This window comes from Nicotiana tabacum, chromosome 2 (genome assembly GCF_000715075.1).
Source record: "Nicotiana tabacum cultivar K326 chromosome 2, ASM71507v2, whole genome shotgun sequence".
Classification (NCBI taxonomy): Eukaryota; Viridiplantae; Streptophyta; class Magnoliopsida; order Solanales; family Solanaceae; genus Nicotiana; species Nicotiana tabacum.
In genome coordinates this window covers 1,660,658-1,688,160 of record NC_134081.1, presented here as the reverse complement: position 1 = coordinate 1,688,160, position 27,503 = coordinate 1,660,658, and the positions used below count along the sequence as shown (strand labels likewise).

The window sequence follows — 27,503 nt, the reverse complement described above, 5'->3', positions numbered from 1 at the left end:
TTGTCGCCACTCCTTGTCATGTTGAATGGTGCTTAGTGGTGAATAGACTGCTTGTTATTTGTCCTGCCAAATTGGTTTCAAAATGCATGTCATTTAACCAACTTTGTCATAAATGTATTTCAGCTAGCCCAATCATATAAGGAAACCAGTCTAGAAATTCTATGCGAAGTTCAAAGTTCTTGATGAATTTTTCTTGTAGAGAAGGGCTTCAATGTGGTTTAGTCCTGTCACGGAATACTTTTATTCAATAATAAAATCATAGGCAAAATTATTGGATGTGAATGTTCTAAACTGAAGTCTTGGAAGTTGCAACATATGCTTCAAAATCATTCTGTCATAATCTGCTTCTTTACGTATTCTGATGTTGCATTTAATGTAATAATTCTTAATTTCGTCTTGCTTTTCCTAGACCTTCCACAAAACATAGTTTTGATCTTTCAGATGTCACTGGAAACCCATGATACACATTATTTTCTAGCATTACATTATCAAAGAAAGATTTTTGGCTGCTAAATGATCCCTCAGCTACTTGAGAGAGCCTCTAAGTAATTAGCCCACAAACCCTCCATGATTTTTTTTTCTAGTAGAGAGAATTTTAACTTCTAAATAAAAGCCACAGTAATTATCCCACAAACCCTCCATGATTTTTTTCTAGTAAAAAATATTTTAATTTCTAAATAAAAGCCATAGGAATAAAAGTTAAAAGAAAATTGCCAGCATCAGCTGTGATCAGGTTTCTCCAAAGAGAACTGAATTCTCTGAATTTCTCTGATGGCAAGCATCTCATCCTTCGTGAAACTATTTCACCAGCTCCAACTGTTGAGTTATGGAGAAGAACAGTTTATAGTGAAGCAACAAAAGAACTACAAGGGTACAGGAGATTATATGACACTGAGAATAAAGGTAGACTACAAGTAACAAAACCACAGAGCAATGAGAAAAATAGAATTAGAGAATGGAGAGATCATAGGATCCAATGATGATGGATTGCTAAAGCAATACATAAGAAATTGTCCCACATTATGGATATCTTATCTATCATATGGATAGAATAATTTGAATGGATAGGAAGACCATATTGGAGCTCAAAAAGGTAAGATGATTCTTTAGAGCCGGAAGTAAAACACTTGTTTGATTGGAGAGTTGATGGAGCTTTCCCCTATGGATATAGAAGCTTATTTGAGTAGTCAAGTATCATGCACTTGATATACAACTACATCGAGTAAATGCATTTCTATTAATGCTAGTCTCTATGTTCGTGCGTTGCACGAATATCGTATATCAATATCACAAAACGCGTATAATAAATAATTAACTTTCAACTCCATAGGAATTATAGATATAATTGTTTAAGTTCAATAATTAGTTTCCTAAAATTAATTAATTTAACCAACTCATCAATAAATTTTCGATACATTAAAGCACAAAATGGAATTAAATATTCTAAAATTGCAAAGTTATACAATTTAAGTTGTAAAATAAGTTAAAGAACGCAATAAAGTGGGAGACATAGTTTGTGTTAGGTTGTTCTTCAAACAGCCTGTGATCTTATTACCCTGCAGCCTGCACGCCTGCCAACAAAAACTGCCACATAGGAGAATCTTTGAGTAATAAAATTATCTAACATTATTTTCTTCAAGAATTGTATTACAACTGCAATTGAATCCTGATGCCAATATTGTCCACTTTGTGATTATTGTGGAAAAAAATATTAATCATCTTTAAAGGTTACAATAAAAACCTCACATGTAAAATCGAACTTCTCAGCTTTATACAATTTAAACCATCAATGTATATAAACAAAAGGAAAAATATGAATAACAAAACATAGTTGATTAATATTTTTCTGAAAATCATCTTTAAACAATAGTAACACGAACCAAAAAAAATTTATAAACACAAGAAACAGTAGATTAGTTTTTTTTTTTCCTTCTAAAACCATCTTTATGCAAAGAACAACAAAAATAGATAAACATCCTTTAGACTTAAAAAAGAAATCTTGAAATAAATATGCAAAGTTTTAACATCTAACCTCTGTAAAAGTAATACATGCGGACAAGAAGCTAAAAAAGCAGAATGAAGCAGCAAATTGACATAGGATTCAATGATTGGTATTTGTTTGAGAGTTAGCTATGTAGATTTGTCCCCTTAAAAGGAATTTGAATTTGTGCTGAATTCTTCCCAGCATAATGTGAATAAAACATTATGGTCAATGTGAGAAAGCACGGGAGAAAATAGGTTATATGATATTAGATTATAAATACAATACAAGAGGTCCCTATTTATAGCTATACACTACAAGGAGATATTACTCCTCTTCCAATGTGGGACAAGACTACACTATACATATCTGTAAACTAACACTCCCCTCAAGTCGGTGCATACACATCATATGTACTGAGCTTGTTACACATGTAGCTAATACGAGAACCAGTAAGAGACTTAGTGAAAATATTTGCTGGTTGATCATTCGACTTTACAAACTTTGTTACAATATCTTCTGAAAGTATTTTTTCTCTGACAAAGTGATAGTCGATCTCAATGTGTTTAGTCCTCTCATGGAACACCGGATTTGACTCAACATGAAGAGCAGCTTGGTTATCACACACTAGTTCCATCTTGCTGATTTCTCCGAACTTTAACTCCTTGAGCAACTGCTTGACCCAAACTAACTCACACGTCGCTATAGCCATGACCCGATATTCGGTTTCGGCGCTAGATCGAGCAACTACATTTTGTTTCTTGCTCTTCCACGAGACCAAGTTACCTCCTACTATAACACAATATCCAGACGTAGAACGTCTATCAAAAGGTGATCCTGCCCAATTAGCATCTGTGTACCCAACAATCTGCTCGTGACCTCGATCCTCAAATAGTAATCCTTTGCCTGGAGCTGACTTTATATACCGAAGAATGCGAACAACTGCATCCTAGTGACTATCACAGGGAGAATCCATAAACTGACTTACAACACTCACTGAAAAAGAAATGTCAGGTCTAGTCACTGTGAGGTAATTCAATTTGCCAACCAACCTTCTATATCTCGTAGGGTCTCTAAGAGGCTCCCCTGTCCAGGCAGAAGCTTAGCATTCGGATCCATAGGAGAGTCAATAGGTCTGCAACCTATCATTCCAGTCTCCTCAAGAATGTCTAAGGCATACTTCCGCTGTGAAATAATAATACCTGAGCTAGACTGAGCGACCTCAATACCTAGAAAATACTTCAATCTGCCCAGATCCTTAGTCTAGAAGTGCTGAAAGAGATGTTGCTTAAGATTAGTAATACCATCCTGATCATTGTCAGTAATAACAATATCATCAACATAAACCACTAGATAAATACACAGATTAGGAGCAGAATGCCGATAAAACACAGAGTGATCAGCCTCACTACGAGTCATGCCGAACTCCTGAATAATTGTGTTGAACTTACCAAACCAAGCTCGAGGGGACTGTTTCAAATCATATAGTGACCTGCGCAATCTGCACACACAACCATTAAACTCCCCCTGAGCAACAAAACCAGGTGGTTGCTCTATATAAACTTCTTCCTACTATAAGGGACTTTTAAGTTGGATCTAGTTCTGGTTAGGATAGAGGCTAGTTCTCCGGCGTAACAAGTAACAATGAAGGAACCCAACCGGAAAACCTTGATGGGTTATTCTCAGGATCGCACCACCACCCTCCAAGAGACAAGCCTATCGCGACCAAAACCCAGCTAGAATCTCTGGCGTACAACCACTCACGCGCGGCCCAGTTCTGGCGACCTCTCAGCCACACGCTGGCGCGTGCGGCATATCCCGGCCAGATCTCACTTTTTCTCCTTCAGACAGCCTCATCGCGAGGCTGTTCCGAGTCTTCCCATCCAAGAACATCCAAATTCCGACGTTATTTACTATTTTCCGGCGACGGGTAAGGCTTTCTCCGACCAGACCTCAATACTTCTTCTTCAGACAGCCTCTTCGTGAGGCTATTCCGAACATTCCCATCCCAGTTCCTCCTAAATCAGAAGCTTCTTTTTATTTTCGGGCGAAAATCTTCAGATTCAGGCGACATTCTATGAATTTTCCGGCATCATGCAGCACCGGAGTTACAATAGTATTTTGGGATAGCCGAAATTAGATATGATGGACTCTAAAGAGAGATCCTACTTCTCTTTAGAATCTAGAAAGCTGGAAAACATGTCTTTCATCACAGCTGCCTCTTGGCCAGCCCTAGAACTTGGGGGAAGATGCCATCGAAAGCTCGACGTAGGGCAGGAGCCGCACTTCTTGCCGTCTCAGGAGCACACCCTCAGGCGCAAGGATTTCTTGGAATCTTGTCTGATTGGGTCTTTCTCCAAATGGGTTGGCTCTCCAGAGGCTGTTAGGAACTGGGCAGCAGAGGTATGGAATGTCAAGGACGGACTGAAAATATCGCAACTGGGGGAGACGCAATATCTCTTTCGATTTGTCGATGAGTCTCAAGCTTCAGAAATTCTTGTCAGAGGAAACAAGTGATTTGATTGGAACTTCTTAAAGCTAGACAGGTGGGTGGAGCACGATAGGTGTCTCGACCCTCGTTTCCCCGGCGAAACTTTGGTGGTCAACATGGTGGGTCTCCCGGTGCATCTTTGATGTCTTGACGTATTCAAGAAAATTGGGAAAATCTGTGGGGTTTTTATTGATGTCACTTACAGCCTACACGATCTCTCGCGAGTGAGGATTGTGGTGAGGAAAGGGGGAAGAATCCCTGTCTCCACTGTTATGGAAGATGGCTACTTGAGTTATAGGGTTTGGTTGAGCCCTGAATTTCACCCTATATTTATGCCTGTGGTAGTGGCGGAAGAAAAGGGAAGGTCAAATAGAAGGGAGGGGAGGGCTCACCGGATCAGTGGACTAAGCTGGAATCAGACGCTAGATCAAGAAGAGACGGGGGGTTTGAATTTGGGAGAAGAAGACAAAAATTTATCGGGAGGAAAAGACGTGAATGCCCCTAGGTTAGTGATGCGGGCTGGAAAGGCAGAATGGGCCGGTCCTCGTCTAACTATCATAGGGCCGGGCAAGTTCTCAACAAGTATAGGCCTGGGCCTCCACACATGGGCCCAACAACTTTTCCCAATTCTATTAGAATTGACCCCAAGGGGCCCAGATTGTATCAACCTGCGTCTGATAAGGCTCCTAAGCATAAGGGAGCAGTCGCTCCTTTTTCTGCCAATGGTGCTTCACACAGTGGTATTTCTTCACCAAGCTCTAGTGACATGCGCCCCTCTTCGGCCGCTGATCCAGGGGTAGCGCCAGCTAAAGCTGGTGGTGTTATTCCACGACCTCCCTCCTCTGATGGACCCAGCTCCATCGCCCCGTCATCTCCCCTGTGTTTAGCTATGCTGAGGTTACACTACAAGCTCCTTCTCTTGGGGAGATTGTTGCGCCTGCCCCAATTGATGTCAGTGGCGGTCCAGTAATACCAATTAATATGCCGCCAAGGGTTCCATCCCGATACCCTGTTGGCGTTTCTGGTCATTCTAATAGCAGCGAGGCATTTATTTCAGAGGTAGGTGCCTCTCAAGGAAATGGTGAGATCCTCCCGGCACCTAAATTTCCTATTGCTAGCAATATTATGGTCTTGTATTCCTCCGGTAGGGGCAAGGAAAGGGTACATACAGAAGACGCCTGTCCAATTACGTCACGGATTGGAGAAGGGGATATGTTCTTCTGGATGGAGGATAAACTATTAAACTTTGGGAAGTTCTTAGGTGTTTGTTTTGAATGGAAGGGAGATAAGGTGCTAGAATTGTTGAGGGAGATTGAGCAACAGTCTTTTTATGAAGGTGCAGGGAGGGAGTTGGGTAAAGGTGCTAAGTAAAATAATTTAGGGGATGTAGTGGTGTACCAGAGAAGGGTGTGTGACAGGGAGAAAGGGACCTCGGCTGGGGGGGTGGGGAAAAGGGGGATATTGTTACTTATGGAAGTTAAGATTCTTTCATGGAATGTGAGGAGGATGAATGACCCAAACAAAAGGGTCATCATCAAAGTGGGAGTTAGGGAGTGGGGTGCCAACCTAGTTTATTTTCAGGAGACCAAAATGGAAGTTTTGTCGGATGTGATCGTGAGAAGTGTCTGGGGAGGTAGTTGGGTGAAATATGACTGAGTCCCAGCAGCGGGAAGTGCCGGGGGCATTCCTCTTATGTGGGATGATAAAAGCTTGGAGGTAAAGGAGATTAAGAAGAGAGTTTTTTCTTTAGCAGCTCTCGTCAAAGATAAAGTGAGTGGGGTGGAGTGGGGATTTGGGGGAGTGTACGGACCGGTAGGGGAAGGGTCCAAGGTGTCTTTCTGGGAGGAACTTGCCAATATTATGGGGGAATGGGATATTCCATGGGTTCTAGTGAGAGACTTTAACACTATTAGATTTTCGGAGGAGAGATTAGGGTGTAATCTGATTTCGAGGGCCATGGAGGAGTTTTATGACTTCATCAATAAACACTTTCTCATTGATCTCCCTCTGTCAGGGGAAAGGTTTACTTGGGTCAGGGCGGAGGATTTTAACTCAAGGTCTAGACTTGATAGATTTCTGATATCGCCCTCCTGGGATGAGTTGGTGCCGAATGTGCTGCAGATTCCTTTACCTAGGCTGACTTCGGATCATTTGCCTATCTTGCTAGATGGATGCAGAGGGAGGGGGTGCGTGCTCCCTTCCGATTCGAGAACATGTGGTTAAAAGTGTCAGGATTTGGTGACAAAGTGAAATAATGGTGGACAAGCTACGGGGTATCAGGGTCACCTTCATTCCGTCTTTCGAAGAAATTCAAATTGCTCAAGGGAGATATTAATAGGTGGAATAAGGAGGTTTTTGGGAGGGTAGAGGTTAAAATGAGGGAGTTTGTGTATGAATTGGGGGAATTAGAGAGAGGGGAAGGGGCAAGGGAGCTAGATGAATCTGAGAAAGCAAGATTGGGAGAGGTTAAGAGGGAAATAATCGAGTTAACAATAGCTCAGGAGACTAGTTGGCGGCAAAAATCGAGGGCGCTCTGGTTAAAGGAGGGGGATTCGAATACCAAGTTTTTCCACAGGGTTGCGGTCGCAAATCGAAGGAGAAACTTCATAGAGTCCTTAATTGTGGATGGGGTGAGGATTGAGGGAGAGGAGGAGGTAAAAGGGGCGATAGTGGGGTTTTATGAGAACTTATACAAAGAGGAAGTTAGTTGGAGGCCTACTTTGGGAGGGATAGAGTTCAACCACATAGGGAAGGGAAACAGTGAGTTGCTAGAAAGGGCTTTCGAGGAGGAGGAGGTGCACGAGGCTGTGTCGAGTTGTACTGGTGATAAGGCCCCCGGGCCTGATGGTTTCTCCTTGGCCTTCTTCCAGCTTTGTTGGGACACCATTAAGGGGGAGTTGATGGAAGCCATTGAATACTTTCACGTGAACGGTGTTTTCGAGAGAAGTATCAATGCTTTTTTTATCACTATTGTGCCTAAGAAAGAAGGCGCATCTTGTATCAGAGACTACAGGCCTATCAGTCTCGTGGGGAGCATTTACAAGATTATTTCTAAAGTGCTATCCAACAGACTCAAGAAAGTTCTTGACGTGTCTGTCTTGTTCTCCCAGAATGCGTTTGTGGAAGGTAGGCAAATCCTGGATGCTGCTTTGGTGGCAGATGAACTTGTAGACTCCAGAAGGAAAAATAGAGAACCCAGCTTACTGTGCAAGTTGGACCTTGAGAAGGCTTTCGACCATGTCAATTGGGAGTTCCTGGATTTCATTATGATGCGGATTGGGTTTGGGGAAAGATGGAGAAGATGGATCAAGTTCTGCATTTCCTCAGTCAGATTCTTTGTCCTGGTTAATGGTAGCCCGTGTGGTTTTTTTGGTAGCTCCAGGGGTCTCATGCAAGATAACCCCCTATTCCCCATGTTATTCATTCTAGTGATGGATGTTCTGAGCAAAATGATGGATCGTGCGGCGGGTGGAGGCTTCTTGAGAGGATTCTCAGCTCCGATCGGGGTGCTCAGTGCCCGAAGAGTCTCTCATTTGCTTTTTGCGGATGGCACCTTGGTTTTCTGTGATGTCGATATGGACCAGTTGACCTGCCTGAAGCAGGTCCTGCAGTGGTTCCGGATAGTATCAGGACTCAAAATCAACCTCGGCAAGTGTGAGATTTTCCCAGTGGGTGAGGTCACTAACATTGATGCTTTGTCTCATGTTCTCAGATGTAAGTTGGGCTCTCTTCCCACTACTTACCTGGGTCTACCATTGGGCGCTTTGCATAAGGATACTACCATTGGGCGCTTATCAAAAGCACTTTGTCGAGTATCCCTACCTATTTCTTGTCCCTGTTGCAAGCTCCTGTGAGCATCACAGAAAAACTGGAGCGGCTTCAAAGGAATTTTCTTTGGGAGGCGGCGGATGGAACTAGAAAGTTTCATTTAGTGAATTGGCAGACAGTCACTTCCCCAAAGAAGTGGGGTGGTCTTGGAGTAAAAGATCTTAGGGTATTCAACAGAGCTTTGCTGGGGAAGTGGCTGTGGAGATTCGGGGTAAAAGAGAATGCTCTATGGAGGGAGGTCATAGTAGAAAAGTACGATTCCACGGAAGGGGTTGGAGGACCAAGGCAATCACAGCACCGTTCGGGTGTGGCATGTGGAGGAGCATCATGAAGAACTGGGAAGCTTTCTATGGCAACATCACTTACAGGGTGGGAGATGGAAGGAGAATCAGCTTTTGGAATCACAGGTGGTGTGGAGAGGCTACTCTGAGGGTCTCTTTCCCCCACGTCTTTAGAGTTTCAAACCAGAAGGAATGGATGGTCCAACAGATTCGCAAGGAGCATGAAGGAGGTTGTATGGGACCTCTCTTTTAGAAGGACCATGCAAGATTGGGAGATTGCGGAGCTCCAAAATTTGTTGGCACTGCTATACGGGCAAGCCAGGCCCCATCCATCTTGCGATTCTTGGAGATGGGGGTTGCGTGGCGATAGTTTGTTCACCGTAAAGTTCTTTTACCAGAGTATGTTGGTGAGAGAGGAGGCTACTTTTTCATACTCATCGATCTGGATTCCTAAGGCGCCCGCGAAGGTGTGCTTTTTTGCATGGCTAGCGGTGAGGGGAGTGATCTTGACAGCTGAAAATTTGCGAAAGAGAGGAATTACACTTGTTAGTTGGTACTACATGTGTAAAAGCTCAGGGGAAGAAGTTGATCTGTTTCATTGCCCTGTGTCCTCGGGCTTGTGGAGGGCAATCCTGAATCTGTTTGGTGTTCACTGGGTGATGCCAAACACTGTAAAGGAAATGCTATATAGCTGGGCCGGTTTCCGTAGAAGAAGCAAGCAAAAGGCGTGGAAGTTCGCCCCGTTAGCTCTCATGTGGACAGTTTGGGGAGAGAAATAGGAGAGTTTTTTAGGGGATTGAGTCTCCTTTTTCACATCTTAAGAATAGTCTTTTATCTTTGATCGCTTTTTAGTACAGCCATATAGCCCCTACTTATGTAGAAGATTGGGCGTCTTTTGTAGAGAATCAAGTTGTGATATTAAATTCTCTACTTTTTGGTATCCTTCTTGTATACGGGAGTTTTCTCTCCCTTTTGATTAATACAATTTATCTTATAAAAAAAAAAATAAACTTCTTTCTCAAGATCACCGTGAAGAAAAGCATTCTTAATGTCTAACTGATAAAGAGGCCAATGACGTACGTACATATGCTACTTTAGCCACGGGAGAGATAGTATCACTATAATCAAGCCCAAAAATCGGAGTATATCCTTTTGCAACAAGACGAGCCTTAAGCCGATCAACCTGGCCATTCGGGCAGACTTTGACTGCATAAACCTAACGACAACCAACAGTAGACTTACCTGCAGGAAAAGGAACAAGCTCCCAAGTGCCACTCGCATGTAAAGCAGACATCTCGTCAATCATAGCATGTCGCCATCCTGGATTAGATAGTGCCTCACCTGTAGACTTAGGAATAGAAACAGTGGACAAAGAATATATAAAAGCATAATGAGGTGACGACAGGCGATGATAACTTAAACCGACATAGTGGAGATTAGGATTAAGTATGGATCGTACACCTTTGCGGAGTGCAATTGGTTGACTAAGATGAGACAAGTCCGCAGTAGGTGCAGAATCTTATGCGGGGCGTGAATCACCTGGGCCTGATGCTGGATGTGGACGACGATGATAAGTCAAGAGTGGTGGAGCTGCAGAAGGTTGAACTGTATTATGTGGAGGAACTGGAGCTATAGGTGGTGGAGCTGGAGTGACTGAATCTCCAAAAGATGAAACTGGTAGTACCTCAGAAATATCTAAGTGATGGCCCAATTTTTGAGGGATATTTTCGTCATGCAACATTTAGTGTTTTAACATTCGTACTTTTATAATAGTATAGATATATTTACAGCACGTAGGCCTCTTCTACTAGCTGGCTAATCCCCCCATGTATGAGATTTTGTCATTTGGTCACTTCTCCTCGTTCTATGAGCTTCAATTTTTATAAAATGAAAATAATCTTGTTAAGGAAAAGAGGGAAAAAGATTTCCTCAGCCAGATCTAGTAGGGAATACCTGACTTGAGCATTGAGTGTGAGATCCCTACTTATCCAAAGCAGACAGAAAGAGAAATATGAAATGCTTTTTATAAAAAATAAGAAATGGCCATCTTCCTAAAGCTTTTAAGGTTTTATCATGATGTTTGGAAAGTCCAAAACATTTCAGCTGTGACCTCATACTACTATGACATGTCTAGCCCATTTGCCAAACACCAGGTTTTTGTATAACTGTATATTAATATAATTATGGATTTATTAAAAGAAAATGATATTTGTAGCCCTTAGTTAGTTCGGGTATTAAATTAAAGTCAGGAAAAGGTCAAAGAAAAGCTATGTTAAAAGTAGGACTTGGCTTTACAGGAAAGACAACATATGAGTAAAATTTTCTTTCAGTGAAATTTTCTCAACAATAGGCATCATATTAGAAAATTCCTAACTCCCAACTTACGGAAGAGCAAGCTTTGGACCATCAGGATGATACGAAACTTACTCTTGGTATCAAGTTGTTAGGAGTCGTGATATCAAGAGAAAAAGAGAAATATTGTGCAGAAATGATAGTCTTTGAAGGATGTGCACAGGAAGTATTTTTATATCCCTACTTACTGGCTGATTTGAAACATGTAATATCCATGTATTCTGAAGTATCTGATTCTTGAAGATGTCAAATGCAAGAAACGACCGAGATGTCTATTTAATACTGAATGAGTGATCCATCTGCAGGTTGTCCATTTTCAACCACATAGCTTATTTATCAATAGGGTTGGATGTAGTGTGTGCCTGCGTCAGTGTGATTCTCAGTCAGTGGAATGGATTCATCCTTCAGATCCTCCAAAACATTTTTCATGGCAGTCTAGTAAAGTGGAACTTTTAAAGGTCGGTATATAATCAACATTATTCTCCTTGCTGTTAGTCATAGTCTCCCTCAATATAAAAGTTAATCTGTTAATTCATTCTTATTTCTCTTTCTCAGTTGCGGCTTGATGGATATGATTGGAGTGCACCATTTAGTGTTGATAGTGAAGGTGTTATGTGTATTTGCTTGAAAGATCAGATCACTGATAACCTAATGCATCTCAAGGTTGAAGTGAGGAGCGGAACAAAAAGTTCACGCTATGAAGTCATACTTCGTCCCAATTCCTTCACCAGTCCTTACAGGTTTGACTGTTATCACATACTTGCATTCTGATGCTTCTTCTCTCTGGAGTTTTGACATTTAATCCTTGATTCGTTAATTTATTCTGTTTGAGGTGTTCGTGCTGTCATTACTTCATTCTAGTGGGAATAGCACCGCATGTTTGGTTTCGCTATGATAGTCTTCTTAAATACCATTGATATTGGATGAGCTAGAAAATCCTTACATTTTGTAAGCTGGAGATAGAATATCTCCAGTGGATAGAGATACGAAGGCTGGTAGAGCCTGTCTCTCTTTTTTTTTTTCCTCTTCTTGGGGAACTTGGATAAATTGTATTTGGTTGGATGATCTCAGTTTCATCTCGATAGATGTTCTTATGTTCTCTTTCGCTTATCCTTTTTGTTACAGCAAACAATAGCTTTTGATACCCTGTTGGGTCCGATTATTTTTCCTTCTTTAACCTTCATTTTTATTAAATCGGCCTCTCAACTGTAATAGTTTTTGGTTCATATGCAAAAAAAATAAATTGTTGAATTAGTCATCTGGTTTAGAGAAAATATGGTGCAAATGCTTTCAACTTTAGAACTGGAGATATAGAAGTGGTAGCTATGGATTAGAAGAGCCGTTGTCCCGATCATATACCTACACTGAAAGCAATTGAGAAAATAAAAAGAGCCCATTCATTGTTGCCGATATAGAGGCTGTGTCTGCCTTCAGTGCAATAAGGCACCACCCTGTTGTGCCTGCAGCCAACGCCGGCGTGTCCGCAACAATTTGCATGAAAGATCAGATCACTGATAACCTAATGCATCTCAAGGTTGAAGTGAGGAGCGGAACAAAAAGTTCACGCTATGAAGTCATACTTCGTCCCAATACTTGTCTAGATCCCAAGTCTCCTTGTTCGTTCTTTTTAACATCTCTTTCTATTCTTCTAAAGTAATGCTATCAGTCACCTCGGTGCTGCTTCATTCATTATGCTCTTAAATTTCATGAGTTAAATATTCATTGGGATGAGGAGACGTGTTATTCTTTTTGGTCTTGCTGTTTCTCCTTCTTTCAGATCACATAAGTTTCCATTGTCATTTATGGAATGGCTGGCAGGATATAGGATGTTAGAATTGACCAGTCGCACTTCTTCCAACATTTTATCTCTCTTCACTTTCAGCATCTGCCATTAAAATTATCAGTTTGGAATATTCTGTCATGACCTTCTCTACCAAATTACTGACTGTTTGTGTTCACAGGGTTGAAAACCGCTCATTGTTCTTTCCTATACGTTTCCGGCAAGTGGATGGTGCTAATAATTCATGGAAGTTTCTTCCTCCCAATGCCTCAGCTTCCTTTTCTTGGGAAGATCTTGGTCGAAGACGATTGTTGGAGGTCTTGATTGATGGATCTGATCCTGCAGCATCACTGATTTATAATATTGATGAGATATGTGATCATCAGCCCATCCATGTCTCTGGAGGACCTGAGAAAGCTTTACATGTCATTATCCAAAAAGAAGAGAAAGTTAATGTAGTCAAAATCAGTGATTGGATGCCTGAAAGTGCAACCTACGCTATTTTGAATAGAAATCCTTCTTTATTACCCTCTTCTGGAACTAGTTCTGTGTCTCAGCAAACACTTTCTAACACAGAGAGTGAATTCCATTTCATTGTTGAGGTCGCAGAGCTTGGATTATCAGTTATTGATCATACACCAGAAGAGATATTATATCTGTCAGTCCAGAATCTTGTGCTCTCATATTCAACAGGATTGGGGTCTGGAGTCAGCCGGTAATAATATATTTGTGCCTTCTATATAGGCGATGGATGCTATACTATTTTACTCCTGTTTAAACTTACATTATTTATCTATGAAGTTACTGATTTAACAGATCTGAGATTTTATTATTCAGGTTAAAAGTAAGAATGAGGGGTATTCAAGTGGACAATCAATTGCCTTTAACTCCAACCCCAGTACTCTTCAGGCCGCAGAGAGTTGGACAAGAGAACGATTATGTTTTGAAATTTTCACTGACGCAGCAATCTAATGGATCATTAGATCTATGTGTATATCCATACATAGGTTTCCAAGTTAGTAGATGAACCCATTCCTTTTTTATGAAAAGACTGCTCCCTTATATTCATTTCTGCTATGCTTAGTATTGCTAATATCATGGGGGCACATTTCTTTCAGGGACCTGAAAATTCTGCCTTTCTAATTAAGATTCATGAGCCAATAATTTGGCGACTGCATGGGATGATTCAGCAGACCAATCTAAGTCGATTGTACAATACAGAAACTACTTCAGTCTCTGTTGATCCCATAATACAGATTGGGTAAAGGTTCACGTTTATTATGCTATTATTTAGTTTCTGAAATGTCCTAAGCTTTTATAATAAAAGGCCTTTTCTTATTGACAGTGTTCTCAACATATCCGAGGTCCGCTTGAAGGTTTCTATGATCATGTCCCCAACACAAAGGCCAGTGGGTGTTCTAGGGTTTTGGGCTAGTCTGATGACTGCGCTCGGAAACACTGAAAATATGACTGTAAGCACTTTCTGGTGCTTCAACTCAAGATTTGAATTTTTGTTTGCTGTTTTTAGGGGTTATAATTCTGGGGGTCATTTAGTAGCACTGGATCTACAATCAGGAAGCTTAATGCACTTATTGAGGTAGCTTAAAACTACTTATAAAGATGGACCTCTCTAACTTATACCCAAAAAAAAAAAAAAAACTACTAAACGAGAGAGACCTCTCTAAGTGCTAGGACCTTTGATAGTTCTCTTATTAGAAACCTGCACCCTTTTCGTATATGCAGTCTGCAATCAAGAAGAGTTTCATGTGCTCATGTATTTACTTTACTTAAATGAATCGCTTAGTAACAATTCAGTCTTGGTCACCAACCACTTCAGTGTTCAGCTAGCATGGTTGTCATTTCTTTTTGTTCTCAATACTAGGACCATTATGTACGGATTGTTTCTTAACTTAGTGGTCATGTCATCTTTGGGCTCCCTTTTGTACCTTAGCTGTTAAGTTGAATCTGATTGTGTGATTTTCTTTTTCATATTATGTCAGGTCCGGATAAACCAAAGATTTGTGGAAAATGTATGCATGAGGCATAGTGTTATGATTAGTAGTGCTATCGCGAACATTAAGAAGGATCTTCTTAGCCAGCCTCTCCAGCTACTGTCTGGTCTTGATATATTAGGCAATGCCAGTAGCGCACTTGGACACATGAGTAAAGGTGTTGCTGCGTTATCAATGGATAAGAAATTTATTCAAAGCCGACAGAAACAGGTTCATCAATGTCTTAACTTTTCTCTCATCTTTTTTCTATTTTCTTATGTCTTTTCTTTGTGAAATTTGCTAAAGATGCATGGAACTTTATCTCTTGAACAGCAATAAGTACCAAATACATTCTTGCTCTTGGAAATTTTGTTCGAAAACAGGAATGCCTCGGAATAAGAAAATGCTGCAATTGAACTCTGATCAATGGGATGGTGCACCAGAACTTATCATATTAAAAGCAGGGCTCTTTTTACATGATTTTCCTCATGTTTTCACTGTCCAGTTAAACAACAACACGCCCAGTGTAATCTCACAAGTGGGGTCTGGGGAGGGTAGTGTGTACATAGACCTTACCCCTACTTGTGCAGGTAAGGAGGTAAGGAGGTTGTTTCTGATAGACCCTCAGATCAATGAGAACAAAAACATAGCAATTAATGTGATTCGATGATTGATTTACAAGTCATGTAAAATTGCTAAAATTCAGAAAATGTAAATCTTTGGTTTTACCTTATCTATGATGTGCGTGCGGTGCTGCAAGAAAAACAGGGATGCCTGGGAACAAGAAAATGCTACAATTGAAATCATGTGAGATGGTGCTCTAAGAATTAACATGTTATTGAGCAGGACTCTTTTAATATGGTTTTCCTCTGTCAAACTTCTTTAATCTTTCAATGCTACTGAATAGCAATTAATGTGATTCGACCACTAATTTACAAGTCATATTAAATTGTCTGAAATTTAGAAACTGTTAAATCTTTAACTTTACCTTTTCTATAATGTGCATGTCTTCATCTTTATTGACATTGTAACACTTCCATGAAATGTTAATGTCCCTCCTAAATGTTACATTACTATGTTGAATTTACATTTATGTTGTGGAAATTTAGTTCTGGTTGATATTCATTCTCTCTGGTCTATTCTTTTTGTTTCAGGAAAGCAAAGGTGTGGAGGACTTTGGTGATGTTATTAGAGAAGGTGGAGGAGCATTTGCAAAGGGTCTCTTCCGAGGTGTCACTGGAATTTTAACCAAACCCTTGGAAGGTGCCAAAGCTTCAGGAGTTGAAGGTTTCGTACAGGGTGTGGGGAAAGGGTTAATTGGTGCTGCTGCTCAACCTGTTAGTGGTGTCTTGGATCTTTTGTCAAAAACAACTGAAGGTGCCAATGCTATGAGAATGAAAATAGCATCTGCTATTGCTTCTGAAGATCAACTCCTTCGAAGGAGGCTGCCTCGAGTGATAAGTGGTGATAATCTTGTTCGACCCTATGATGAGTTTAAATCACAAGGACAGGTAGAGAACTTGGTCTACTTTGCTGGAGTGGCCCTTTCTTTCCTCGTCTTTCCTACTTTGTGGCATTCTAATATGCTTGAACATGAGATTCATAACAGCAATATGCTACACATTAAATGGGACAAGCTACTATGGACCCTTGCTTCCTTTCTTTCCTGCTATTTGACGTGCCAATATACTCGATCATAAGATTGAATAAGGAAAAGGTACCAAATATTCGAAGCATATAAATAGGAATAGTACAAGTGATGTAAGTCTTAACTGAGAGAATAGGAATAGTACCCTGAAATTTGTGTTTTCTCTAAAGCCATCAAGGGGGAGTTGATGGAAGCCATTGAATACTTCCAGCGAATGGTGTTTTCGAGAGAAGTATCAATGCTTCCTTTATTACTATTGTGCCTAAGAAAGAAGGTGCATCTTGTATCAGAGACTACGGGCCTATTAGTCTCGTGGGGAGCATTTACAAGATTATTTCTAAAGTGCTTTCCAACAGATTTAAGAAGGTACTTGACATGACTGTTTCGTCCTCCCAGAATGCGTTTGTGGAAGGTAGGCAGATACTGGATGCTGCCTTAGTGGCAAATGAACTTGTAGACTCCAGAAGGAAAAATAGAGAACCCGGCTTACTATGCAAGTTGGATCTTGAGAAGGCTTTCGACCATGTCAATTGGGAGTTCCTGGAATTCATTATGATGCGGATGGGGTTTGGGGAAAGATGGAGGGGATGAATAAAGTTCTGCATTTCCTCAGTCAGATTTTCTGTCCTGGTTAATGGTAGCCCGTGTGGTTTCTTTGTCAGCTCCAGGGGTCTCAGGCAAGGTGACCCCCTATCCCCCATGTTATTCATTCTAGTGATGGATGCTCTGAGCAAGATGATGGATCGTGCGGCGGGCGGAGGTTTCTTGAGAGGATTCTCAGCTCCGATTGGGGTGCTCAGTACCCGAAGAGTCTCACATTTGCTTTTTGCGGATGACACACTGGTTTTCTGTGATGCCGACATGAATCAGTTGACCTACCTGAAGCAGGTCCTGCAGTGGTTTCAGTTAGTATCAGGACTCAAAATCAACATCGGCAAGTGTGAGATTTTTCCGGTAGGTGTGGTTACTAATATTGATGCCTTGTTTGGTGTTCTCAGATGCAAGGTGGGTTCCCTTCCCACTACTTACCTGGGTCTCCCTCTGGGCGCTTCATATAAGGATACTACGGTTTGGAATCCAGTGATCGAACGGGTTGAAAAGAGATTAGCAGGGTGGCAGAAACGGTATTTGTCAAAAGGAGGTAAGGAAGTGCTTATCAAAAGCACTTTATCGAGTATGCCCATCTATTACTTATCACTGTTGCAAGCACCGGTGAGCATCACAGAAAAACTGGAGCGACTTCAAAGGAACTTTCTGTGGGATGCGGCGGATGGAACTAGAAAGTTTCATCTAGTGAATTGACATACAGTCACTTCCCCAAAGAAGTGGGGTGGACTTGGAGTGAAAGATCTTAGGGTTTTTAACAGAGCTTTAATGGGGAAGTGGTTGTGGAGATTCGGGGTAGAAGAGCATGCTCTATGGAGGGAGGTCATAGTAGAAAAGTACGACTCAACGGGAGGGGGTTGGAGGACCAAGGCGATCACAACACCTTTCGAGTGTGGCATGTGGAGGAGTATCATGAAGAATTGGGAAGCATTCAGTGGCAACATCACTTACAGGGTGGGAGATGGAAGGAGAATCAGCTTTTGGAATCATAGGTGGTGTGGAGAGGATACTCTCAAGGTCTCCTTCCCCCACGTCTTCAGAGTTTCAAATCAGAAAGAACTGATGGTCCAACAGATTCGCAAGGAGCTTGAAGGGGGTAGTATGGGACCTCTCATTCAGGAGGAACATGCAAGATTGGGAGATTGCGGAGCTCCAAGTTTTGTTGGCGCTGCTATACGGGCAAGACAGGCTTCAGCCATCCTGTGACTCTTGGAGATGGGGCTTGCGTGGCGATGGTTTGTTCACCGTATAGTCCTTTTACCAGAGTATGTTGGTGAGAGAGGAGACCACTTTTCCATACTCCTCGATCTGGATTCCTAGGGCGCCCACGAAGGTGTGCTTTTTTGCATGGCTAGCGGCAAGGGGAGTGATCTTGATTGCTGAAAATCTCCAAAAGAGGGGAATTACACTTGTTAGTTGGTACTACATGTGCAAAAGCTCAGGGGAAGAAGTTGATCACCTTATGTTGCATCGCCCTGTGTCCTCTGCTCTGTGGAGGGCAATCCTGAATCTTTTTGGTGTTCAATGGGTGATGCCAAGCACTGTAAAGGAAATGTTACATAGCTGGGGCGGTTTTCGGAGAAGAAGAAAGCAGAAGGCGTGGAAGTTCGCCCCGTTAGCTCTCATGTGGGTAGTATGGGGGGAGAGAAATAGGAGAGCTTTTGAGGAGATTGAGTCTCCTTTTTCACATCTTAAGAATAGTCTTTTATCTTTGATCGCTTTTTGGTGCACTCATTTAGCCCCTACTTGTATAGAAGATTGGGCGTTTTTTGTAGAGAATCATGTTTTGATGTAAATTCTCTACGTCTTTGGTATACTTCGTGTATGCGGGAGTTCTCTCCCTTTTGATTAATACAATTTACCTTATAAAAAAAAAGAGTCAAATAACAGTCGTAAAGTGAACGTCATTTTCTCAACATGGAACAAGTAACAGAAGAATCTCTTGATGTTCGGTAAGAACCACTCTAGTAGCGATGAAGTTATCAAAATATTTTTCAAGTTAAACACATTTTATTTCCTTCTCTTTAAGCCTTATTTCTAGTGCAAGCCAGAAGTGCATTGCTAGTAGCGGTCTCTTTAAGCCTTATTTCTAGTGCAAACCAGAAATTCATAATTGTGTTAATAGGGGAGAATGCAAGCATAACTAAATGTTTTTCCTGGGGGGTTTGCATATGATCAACTGATTAAGTATCCGAGCTTTAAGTTTCTGGTAACTCTGCTGTTACTCGGACAAAGTGTCAAATTATAGTATATCCGTTACATAGGACTACTGTCCATGTAATTTGAGTAATCTTCTTAAAGAACCAGAGAACTTTTTCTAAAGAGAACGTTATATTGCCTCTGTCCCATTTTATGCGTCTCCATTTGATTGAACACAAATGTAAGAATGCACGGGAGAAAAACTGACTTTTTGGGATGAGTTTGAGGTATAAACTATGTATTTTCCCATTATTGTTTCTTGCATTACATGTATATTTTTTTTCCCATTCATCCTTTCTTCGCTAAAATGAACTCTCCAGTTGCGTTTTATGCTTTAAGCCCTAGTAGAATTTGGTTCTTTTCTACACTTCTGCAGTACCATGTTCAAATATTTATTAGAATAATTTAAGTTATGCCGTATAGGTTTCAGAGTTGTGTTAGAAGAAAACATCAAATATAGTTGTTGGGTCTGAACCAAATTATCTTCTATTAAAAGGAAAAGTAAATGGATATCGTAGGAGCCTAAGTTTCATGTAGCTTGCGAAAATTGTGAACAGACCAACAAAAAGTGTGGTAATGCAAAAGGTGAAACTGAGGTAGTGCTAGTTGATTGATATACATAGAGATGCAGATGAAAATGTTGCTACCAGATTTGAACTTTCTTCTATGTGTACTACATGAATGAAGTCTTTCTTACACATATTGTACCTGTTTCCGTGCTCCTCCTGTTTGCTTGTGACTTTTTATGGCATTATTTGTGGGTTCAGATTTACAGTCAGATGTAAACTAAGAGTTACTCTCTTGTCTTTGTGAAGGCAATCTTGCAACTAGCAGAATCTGGATCATTTTTTGGCCAGGTTGACCTTTTTAAAGTACGTGCGAAGTTTGCCTTGACCGATGCCTATGAAGACCATTTCATGCTACCTAAAGGAAGAATAATTCTTGTTACTCACCGGAGGGTTATTCTGTTGCAAGTAAGTGAATAAGTCAAATCATTTGAATAATTGAAAAGGGACTAAAACTCTTTTTTTTCATCCCAGCATTCTTTCGCATCTGAACCCTTTTCCTGCACTGTTTTGTGCACTTATCCTCAAACTGAAAATAGTTTCTACTTTGTCGTTGGCAGCAACCTTCAAATCTTATTGCACAAAAGAAGTTTAATCCGGCTAGAGATCCATGTTCGGTTTTATGGGATGTCCTGTTGGAAGACCTGGTGACTATGGAATTGACTCATGGAAAAAAAGATCTTCCAAATGGTCCCCCTTCACGGCTTATAATGTATCTACAAAGTCGTTCCCTGGAGGGAAAGGACCAAGTTCGTGTCATAAAGTGTCATCGTGAATCTAATCAAGCATTTGAAGTTTATTCTTCTATCGAGCAAGCAAGAAATGTTTATGGGCAAAGTCAATCAAAGGTATATGTTTATGATTTGTGTAAGAAATTAAGTGCACTTAGTGATCAAGGAAAAAGGTAACTCCAGCGCAAATAGGCTACTGAATAATGGAAGATGCATAACATTGTGATTATTGCTGCTAATATTTGTTTATTCATGTGTATATGTTTGTGTAATTGTTTCCCCCTGATGTTCAGGCATTGGTTAAAACAAAAATGACTAGGCCATATTCTCCTATTGCTGATGTGGCCAGCGCTGAAGGAATTTGCACCTGGTCTCCTCAACAGATGCCTGCTTCGACTTTTGGAAGCAGTGAGCAGTGAAGGAATAAACAATGATGGTAGCAAAAAAGTGAAGGATAATATCACCAACTAATACCTTTTCAAGTTATCTATCGTTTTCCTGGCTAGAATAGCACAACACCCGCAAGGTACGAGTGGCAATAAGCAGGACTAGTCAAGTTGCATCTTCACATTAGAAATGCTTGTATATATGTGTATCAGCCTATCAGGTAGATGTGCTAGAAAGTTTTTAGGAGCAGATACAACCCTGGAAACTTGTACAGCTTCTTACGTCCCTTTTATACCTGTACTATAAGTAGGTAGGTGGTGGCCTGAAATCCCATAAGCCAAAAAAAATATACAAGTAAGCTTCACCATGCTCCATTACTTAGAAACTGTACAGCTTGTGATTTACCAAATATGTCTACATTAGTCCTAATATTTCCTTAGATATACGTAGCCTAAGTATTAAGTCAAACCTGAGTTTTTCGAAGGGAAACTTTTTGTAGCAATTCCCTTGATGTTGTTGACTAACTTCTCAGCAGTTGCAAGTGAATTTCATTTATTGTTTGCTATTTTCCTGCTGCGTATGTTCTCTCTTAAAATTGTAAAATGTTTCTGTTTGTTTCACACCAGCTTCATCCCCTACTCCTTCTAGAATAGTTTAGGCTAGAGATATACACTGCATTCGAATAATATATGGAACGCTATGTGGGGATCACCTACTTTAAGAGCATTGTGTCTTTAAATTCTCTATCCACCTATTGTCAATCCATGTATTCTCGCATTAAAGTAATACATAGATTTTTGCATAAGTTAAAATGTAATACCCAGCAAACACTCAATTAATTTGAACGATTCCCAGATTTTCGTATGCTATAGTCCATGCCATCTGCATGAATTTTAGCGATCGGCCCTAAATCTCCTAAAATTTGCGGGCCCATAAAAATGACCTAATGAACAATAGTGATCACTTTGCCAGGATCATTCCTCGTTTTTGGCATTTTAGGGCCATAAAATTGGAATTCAAGATGATTTCTAGATTTTCGTGTATATATTCATGAAATCGGGTAACGGCCTCGAATCTCCTAAAATTTTGTGGGCCTATCAATATTGATCTAATGAACAATACTCTCGCTTTGTCACAACTGTTTCTCGTTTGTTGGCGTTTTAGGAATTCAAGACGATTCCCAAATTTTCATATGCTATAGTCCACGCTATCTGCATAAATTCGGGCGATCGACTTTGAATCTCCAAAATTTTACAGGCGCATCAAAGACGACCTAATCAATAATAGTCATCTCTTCACTATGAACATTCTTCATCGTTTTTTAGGGCCATAAAAGAGGTATTCGGGACGATTCCCATAATTTGTGCTACAGTCCACGCCATCTGCATAAATTCGGGCGACATGCCCCGAATTCCCTAAAATTTTGCGAGCCCATAAAAAACGATCTAATAATTAATAATCATCGCTTCTTCATGATCGTTCCTCGTTTTTTGGCATTTTAGGGCCATAAAACACGAATTTATGACGATTCCCACATTTTCGTGTGTTATAGTTCACGCCATGTGCATGAATTCGGGCGACCAGCCCCGAATCTCCTAAAACTTTGTGAGCACTTAAAAAACGACCTAATGAACAATAATAATCGCTTCACCATGATTGTTCCTCATTTTTTTAGGGCCATAAAACAGGAATTCAGGACGATTCACAGATTTTCATGTATTATAGTTATAGGTGTCAAGGGGTCGGGCCGGGCCGGTCAGGGGTAGAGGAAAAGGGAACCGGTCGGTTTCATTACCGGGCCGGTTCCAGCTATTTTTTACCGTGTTTACCGATTCTGGGCTTTCCTGGTGCAAAATTTAACCAAAATGGTTCCGAGCCTAATGAGACGGGCTGGGTCAAGCTTATTTAATTTTATTTTTTTTATATTTTGTATAACAATCGTAATTTATATTAAGATAAAGTAAAAATGTAAAACATTAAAAACTAACGTATAAAAAGAATGTTTGAATAAATTTTAAAATTTAAAAAATTCATTACGAATTTAAGATAATACAATGAACATGAAGAAAATATAACTTATAGTATAAATCTTATACTGGACACTAGAATGTTAATAACTTGATATGTAAGGATCAAACTTCAAAGGCTTTCATAGTTTCATTTCAAATTTTCATTGCATAATAATTCAAATTAATCTAACAATCTAAAACATTAAGCTTAAATAAGTCTAATAATTTTAAAATAATATAAATTGTCTCAAATCAACTTAAATACGAATTTCTGGAGGACGCTCAAGACAACTCTTCATATGCCTCCTTAAACAGCATGTGCCCTCCCACTTTCGACGAAAATTTAAGACTCGGCCACAGTTCTTGCACTTTAATTTGTGAACCTCTTCATTTTCTTCTACTACTTCAAAGTGTTCCCAAATATATGAGTGCACTCTAGAAGCACAGGGCATGATTTAACTTGAATTGAGAATTTAGGTTTGAGAATTGAGAGATGAGTGAAGAAATGAAGAAGAAGGGGGTTTTTTTATTGTTTTTCAAAAGGCTAAATTAGTAAATAATAAAAGTTTTATTTTTGAAAAAATGCCCAAAAAAGGCTATTATTGCAAATTAGTCGTTGGGCAACGGTCAAAATGACAGCTGACTGTTGCCAAATGGTCAACTTTATAAAATTAAAAAATTAAAAATAAAAATAGCCATTGAACCGGTCTGGGCCGGTCTGGTTAACCGATTCTCTCAGGACAGGCTAAGTTTTGGGTCTTGACAATTACGGGCCCATTAATAACGACCTAATGAACAATATTCATCGCTTCGCCATGATCGTTCCTCATCTTTTGGCATTTTAAAGACCTAAAACAGGAATTCATGACGATTTTCACACTTTCGTGTGCTATAGTCCTCGCCATCGACATGAATACGGGCGACCAGCGTCGAATCTCTAAAAATTTTGCGGGGCCATCAAAATGACTATGAACAATAGTCATCGCTTCGCCATGACCGTTCCTTGTTTTTTGCTTTTTAGGGCCATAAAATAGGAATTCAGGATGATTTCTAAATTTTTGTGTTAAAATCCACGCCATCTGTAATAGCCATCGCTTCGCCATAACTGTTCCTAATTTTTTGGCGTTTTAGGTCCATAAAATAGGAATTTAGGACGATTTTCAGATTTTCGTGTGCTATATTCCACTCCATCTACATGAATTTGGGCGACCGGCCCCGAATCTCCTGAAATGTTGTGGGCCCATCTAAAACGACCTAATGAACTATAGTCATCACTTCTCCATGATTGTTCCTCGTTTTTTAGTGTTTTAGAGCCATAAAACTAAATTCAGGACGATTCCTATATTTTCGTATGTGCTATCTGAGTGAATTCCGGCGACCAGGCCCGAATCTCCTAAAAATATTCAAGCCCATAAAAAATGACCTAATGAATAATAGTCATCAATTCGCCATGACCGTTCCCAATTTTTTGGCGTTTTAGGGCCATAACACAGGAATTCGGGATGATTCCTAGATTTGCGTGTGGTATTGTTCATGGCGATTTTGTTAAATTCGGACGACCGGCCCCGAATCTACTAAAATTTTGCGGGCCCATAAAAACGACCTAACGAACAATAGTCATCGCTTCACCATGACCGTTACTCGCTTTTTTGGTGTTTTAGGGCCATAAAATAGGAATTTAGGACGATTCTCAGATTTTTGTGTATCATAATCCACGCCATCTGCACGAATTCGGGCGACCGGGCCCAAATCTCCTAAAATTTTGCAAGCCCATCAAAAATGACCTAATGAAAAGTAATCATCGCTTCGCCATAACCGTTCCTCTTTTTTAGCGTTTTAGGGCAATAAAACAAGAATTCAGGACAATTCTCAGATTTTCATGTGCTATAATCCACGCCATCTGTATGAATTTAGGTGACCGGCCCCGAATCCCCTAAAATTTTGCGGGCCCGTAGAAAACGACTTAATGAACGATATTCATCGCTTTTGCAATGATTATTCCTCATTTTTGGCGTTTTAGGGTCATAAAAGAGGAAGTCACGACGATTCTCATATTTTCGTGTGATATAGTCCACACCATCTACATGAAATCGGACGACCCGCCCCGAATCTCCTAAAAAAAATTGGGCCCATAAAAAATGACATAATGATCAATAGTCATCGTCTCGCTATGGTTGTTCCTCATTTTTGGCATTTTAGGTCCATAAAACAGGAATTCCGGACGATTTTTAAATTTTTGTTTGCAGGGTCATCTGGCATGAATTCGGGCGATCAGACCTGAATCTCCTAAAATTTTACGGGCCCATCAAAAATAAATGTATATGACTATAAATTCGTGTTTCATGACTACGATACGCTATATAAAAAGAACTACAAAGTCATGGTGAAGCAATGAGTATTAGTCACTAGGCCGTTTTCTATGGATCTACGAAATCTCAGGCAAATTGGAGTTCGTCAAAAAAAATTTACAACATCAGTATTTACTAATACACAAGAAAAAAAAACCTAATTATAAATTTGTGTCATATGACCACAAAATGCCATTAAATGAACGAAAGTTATAGCGAAACAATGAGTATTAGTCACTGGGCCATTTCCTATGGACCTACGAAATTTCAGACTAATCGGAGTTAGCTAAAAAAATTCCAGAACATCAGCAGTACTAATACACATGAAAAAATAGATATAGTCAAAAATTCGTATTTCATGACCACAAAATGCTATAAATAAACCTAAAAGTTATGGTAAAGTAATGGGTAGTGGTCACTAGGCCATTGCCTATGGACCTATAAAATATCATGCCAATCAGAGTTCTTCAAAAAAATTCTGTAAAATCAGCATGTATTAATACACACGAAAAAGAGGATATAATAACAAAATCATGTTGCATGATCACGAAATGAATTAAAATGAACTTGCAAGTCATGGTGAAGTAATGAGTATTGGTCACTATGTCGTTCCCTATGAACCTACAAAATTTCAGGCCAATCGGAGTTCGTAAAAGAAATCTGTAAAATCTTACATGTACCAATACACACGAAAAACTGAATATAATCATAAATTCGTGTTGCATGAGGCTGAAACGCAATAAAATGAACCCCGAAAGTCATGGCGAAGAAATGAGTACTGGTCAATAGGCCATTTTCTATGGACCTACAAAAATCCAGGCCAACCGAAATTCGTCAAAATTTTTTTACAAAATTAGCATGAACTAATACATATGAAAAAATGAATATAGTCATAAATTATGTAGGACCATAGGAAACGGCCTATTCACTAATACTCATTGTTTAGCCATGACATTTGAGTTCATTATATGAGGTTTCAATATCTATTTTTCCGTGTATATTAGTACATGCTGATTTTGTAAAATAAATTTGGCGAACTTCGACTGGCCTAAAATTTCGAAGGCCCATAGGAAACGCCCTAGTGATCAATACTCGTTTCTGCGCCATGACTTATTTTACGGCGTTCCGTAGTCATGCAATACGAATTTATGATTATATCCAGTTTTTTGTGTGTATTAGTACATGTTGATATTGTAAAAAAAAATAATGGTTCTGATAGATCTAAAAAACAATTGACCATCGAAAACGGTCTATTGATCAATATTCATTACTTCGCCATGATCTTTTGGTTCATTTAATGGCGTTTGGGGTCATGCAACATGAATTTATTATGATGTTCTCTTTTTGTGTGTATTAATTTATGCTGATTTTGTAGAATTCTTTTGACAAACTCCAATTGGCCTGAATTTTCATAATTTCATATGAAACGGCGTAGTGACCAATACTCATTGCTTCACCATGACTAATGTTGCTTTTTGATTTTCTGAGTTTATTTTATGACGTTTCGTGGTCATTCAACACGAATTTATAATTATATTCACGCTTTTCGTATGTATTAGTACATGCTGATTTTGTAAAAAAAAACATTACGGACTCCAATTAGTATAAAATTTTGTAGGTTCATAGGAAACGGCCTAGTGACCATTACTCATTACTTCGCCACGGCTTTCGAGTTTATTTTATGGTATTTTAGGGTGACGCACCATGAATTTAGATTACATCCACTTTTTCGTGTGTATTAGTTCATGTCGATTTTGTATAATCTTTTTAATAGACTCCGATTAGTCTGAATTTTCGTAGGTACATAGGAAACGGCCTATTGACCAATATTTATTTTTGTACCATGACTTTCAGTTACATTTCATGCCGTTTCGAGATCATGCAACACGAATCTATAATTATATCCACTTTTTCATGTATATTAGTTCGTGCTGATTTTGTAGCATTTTTTTTTGGCGGATTTCAATTAGGCTGAATTTTTGTAGGTACATAAGAAACGGCCTATTGACCAATACTTATTTTCTCGCTATGACTTTCGGATTCATTTTATGGCGTTTCAGGGTCATGCAACACGAATTATGATTATATATATATTTTGGTATGTATTAGTTCATGCTGATATTGTAGATTTTTTTTTTACGAGCTCCGATTTGACAAAATTTTTGTAGGTCCACAGAAAAAGGCGTAGTGACCGGAACTTATTGCTTCACCATGACTAACGTTATTTTATGGCATTTTGGATTTATTTTATGGTATTTTGTGATCATGCAACACGAATTTGTGATTATATTCACTTTTTAGTGTG

The 27,503-nt window shown here is 39.7% G+C and overlaps 1 protein-coding gene across 1 annotated transcript in view; it reads left to right on the top strand.

Moving 5' to 3' along the window:
• LOC107782497 (uncharacterized) overlaps positions 1-21,406 on the top strand; it is a 106,039-nt gene extending 84,633 nt beyond the window's left edge. The window contains exons 53-63 of the mRNA XM_075229825.1: positions 11,239-11,391; positions 11,489-11,673; positions 12,895-13,428; positions 13,551-13,728; positions 13,832-13,974; positions 14,059-14,185; positions 14,714-14,935; positions 15,859-16,215; positions 19,973-20,131; positions 20,284-20,571; positions 20,748-21,406. Of these exons, the coding sequence (XP_075085926.1) occupies positions 11,239-11,391; positions 11,489-11,673; positions 12,895-13,428; positions 13,551-13,728; positions 13,832-13,974; positions 14,059-14,185; positions 14,714-14,935; positions 15,859-16,215; positions 19,973-20,131; positions 20,284-20,571; positions 20,748-20,873 (2,472 nt within the window). The 3' untranslated portion in view covers positions 20,874-21,406. The remainder of the gene's footprint in view (positions 1-11,238; positions 11,392-11,488; positions 11,674-12,894; positions 13,429-13,550; positions 13,729-13,831; positions 13,975-14,058; positions 14,186-14,713; positions 14,936-15,858; positions 16,216-19,972; positions 20,132-20,283; positions 20,572-20,747) is intronic.
• Positions 21,407-27,503: the final 6,097 nt, after the last annotated feature.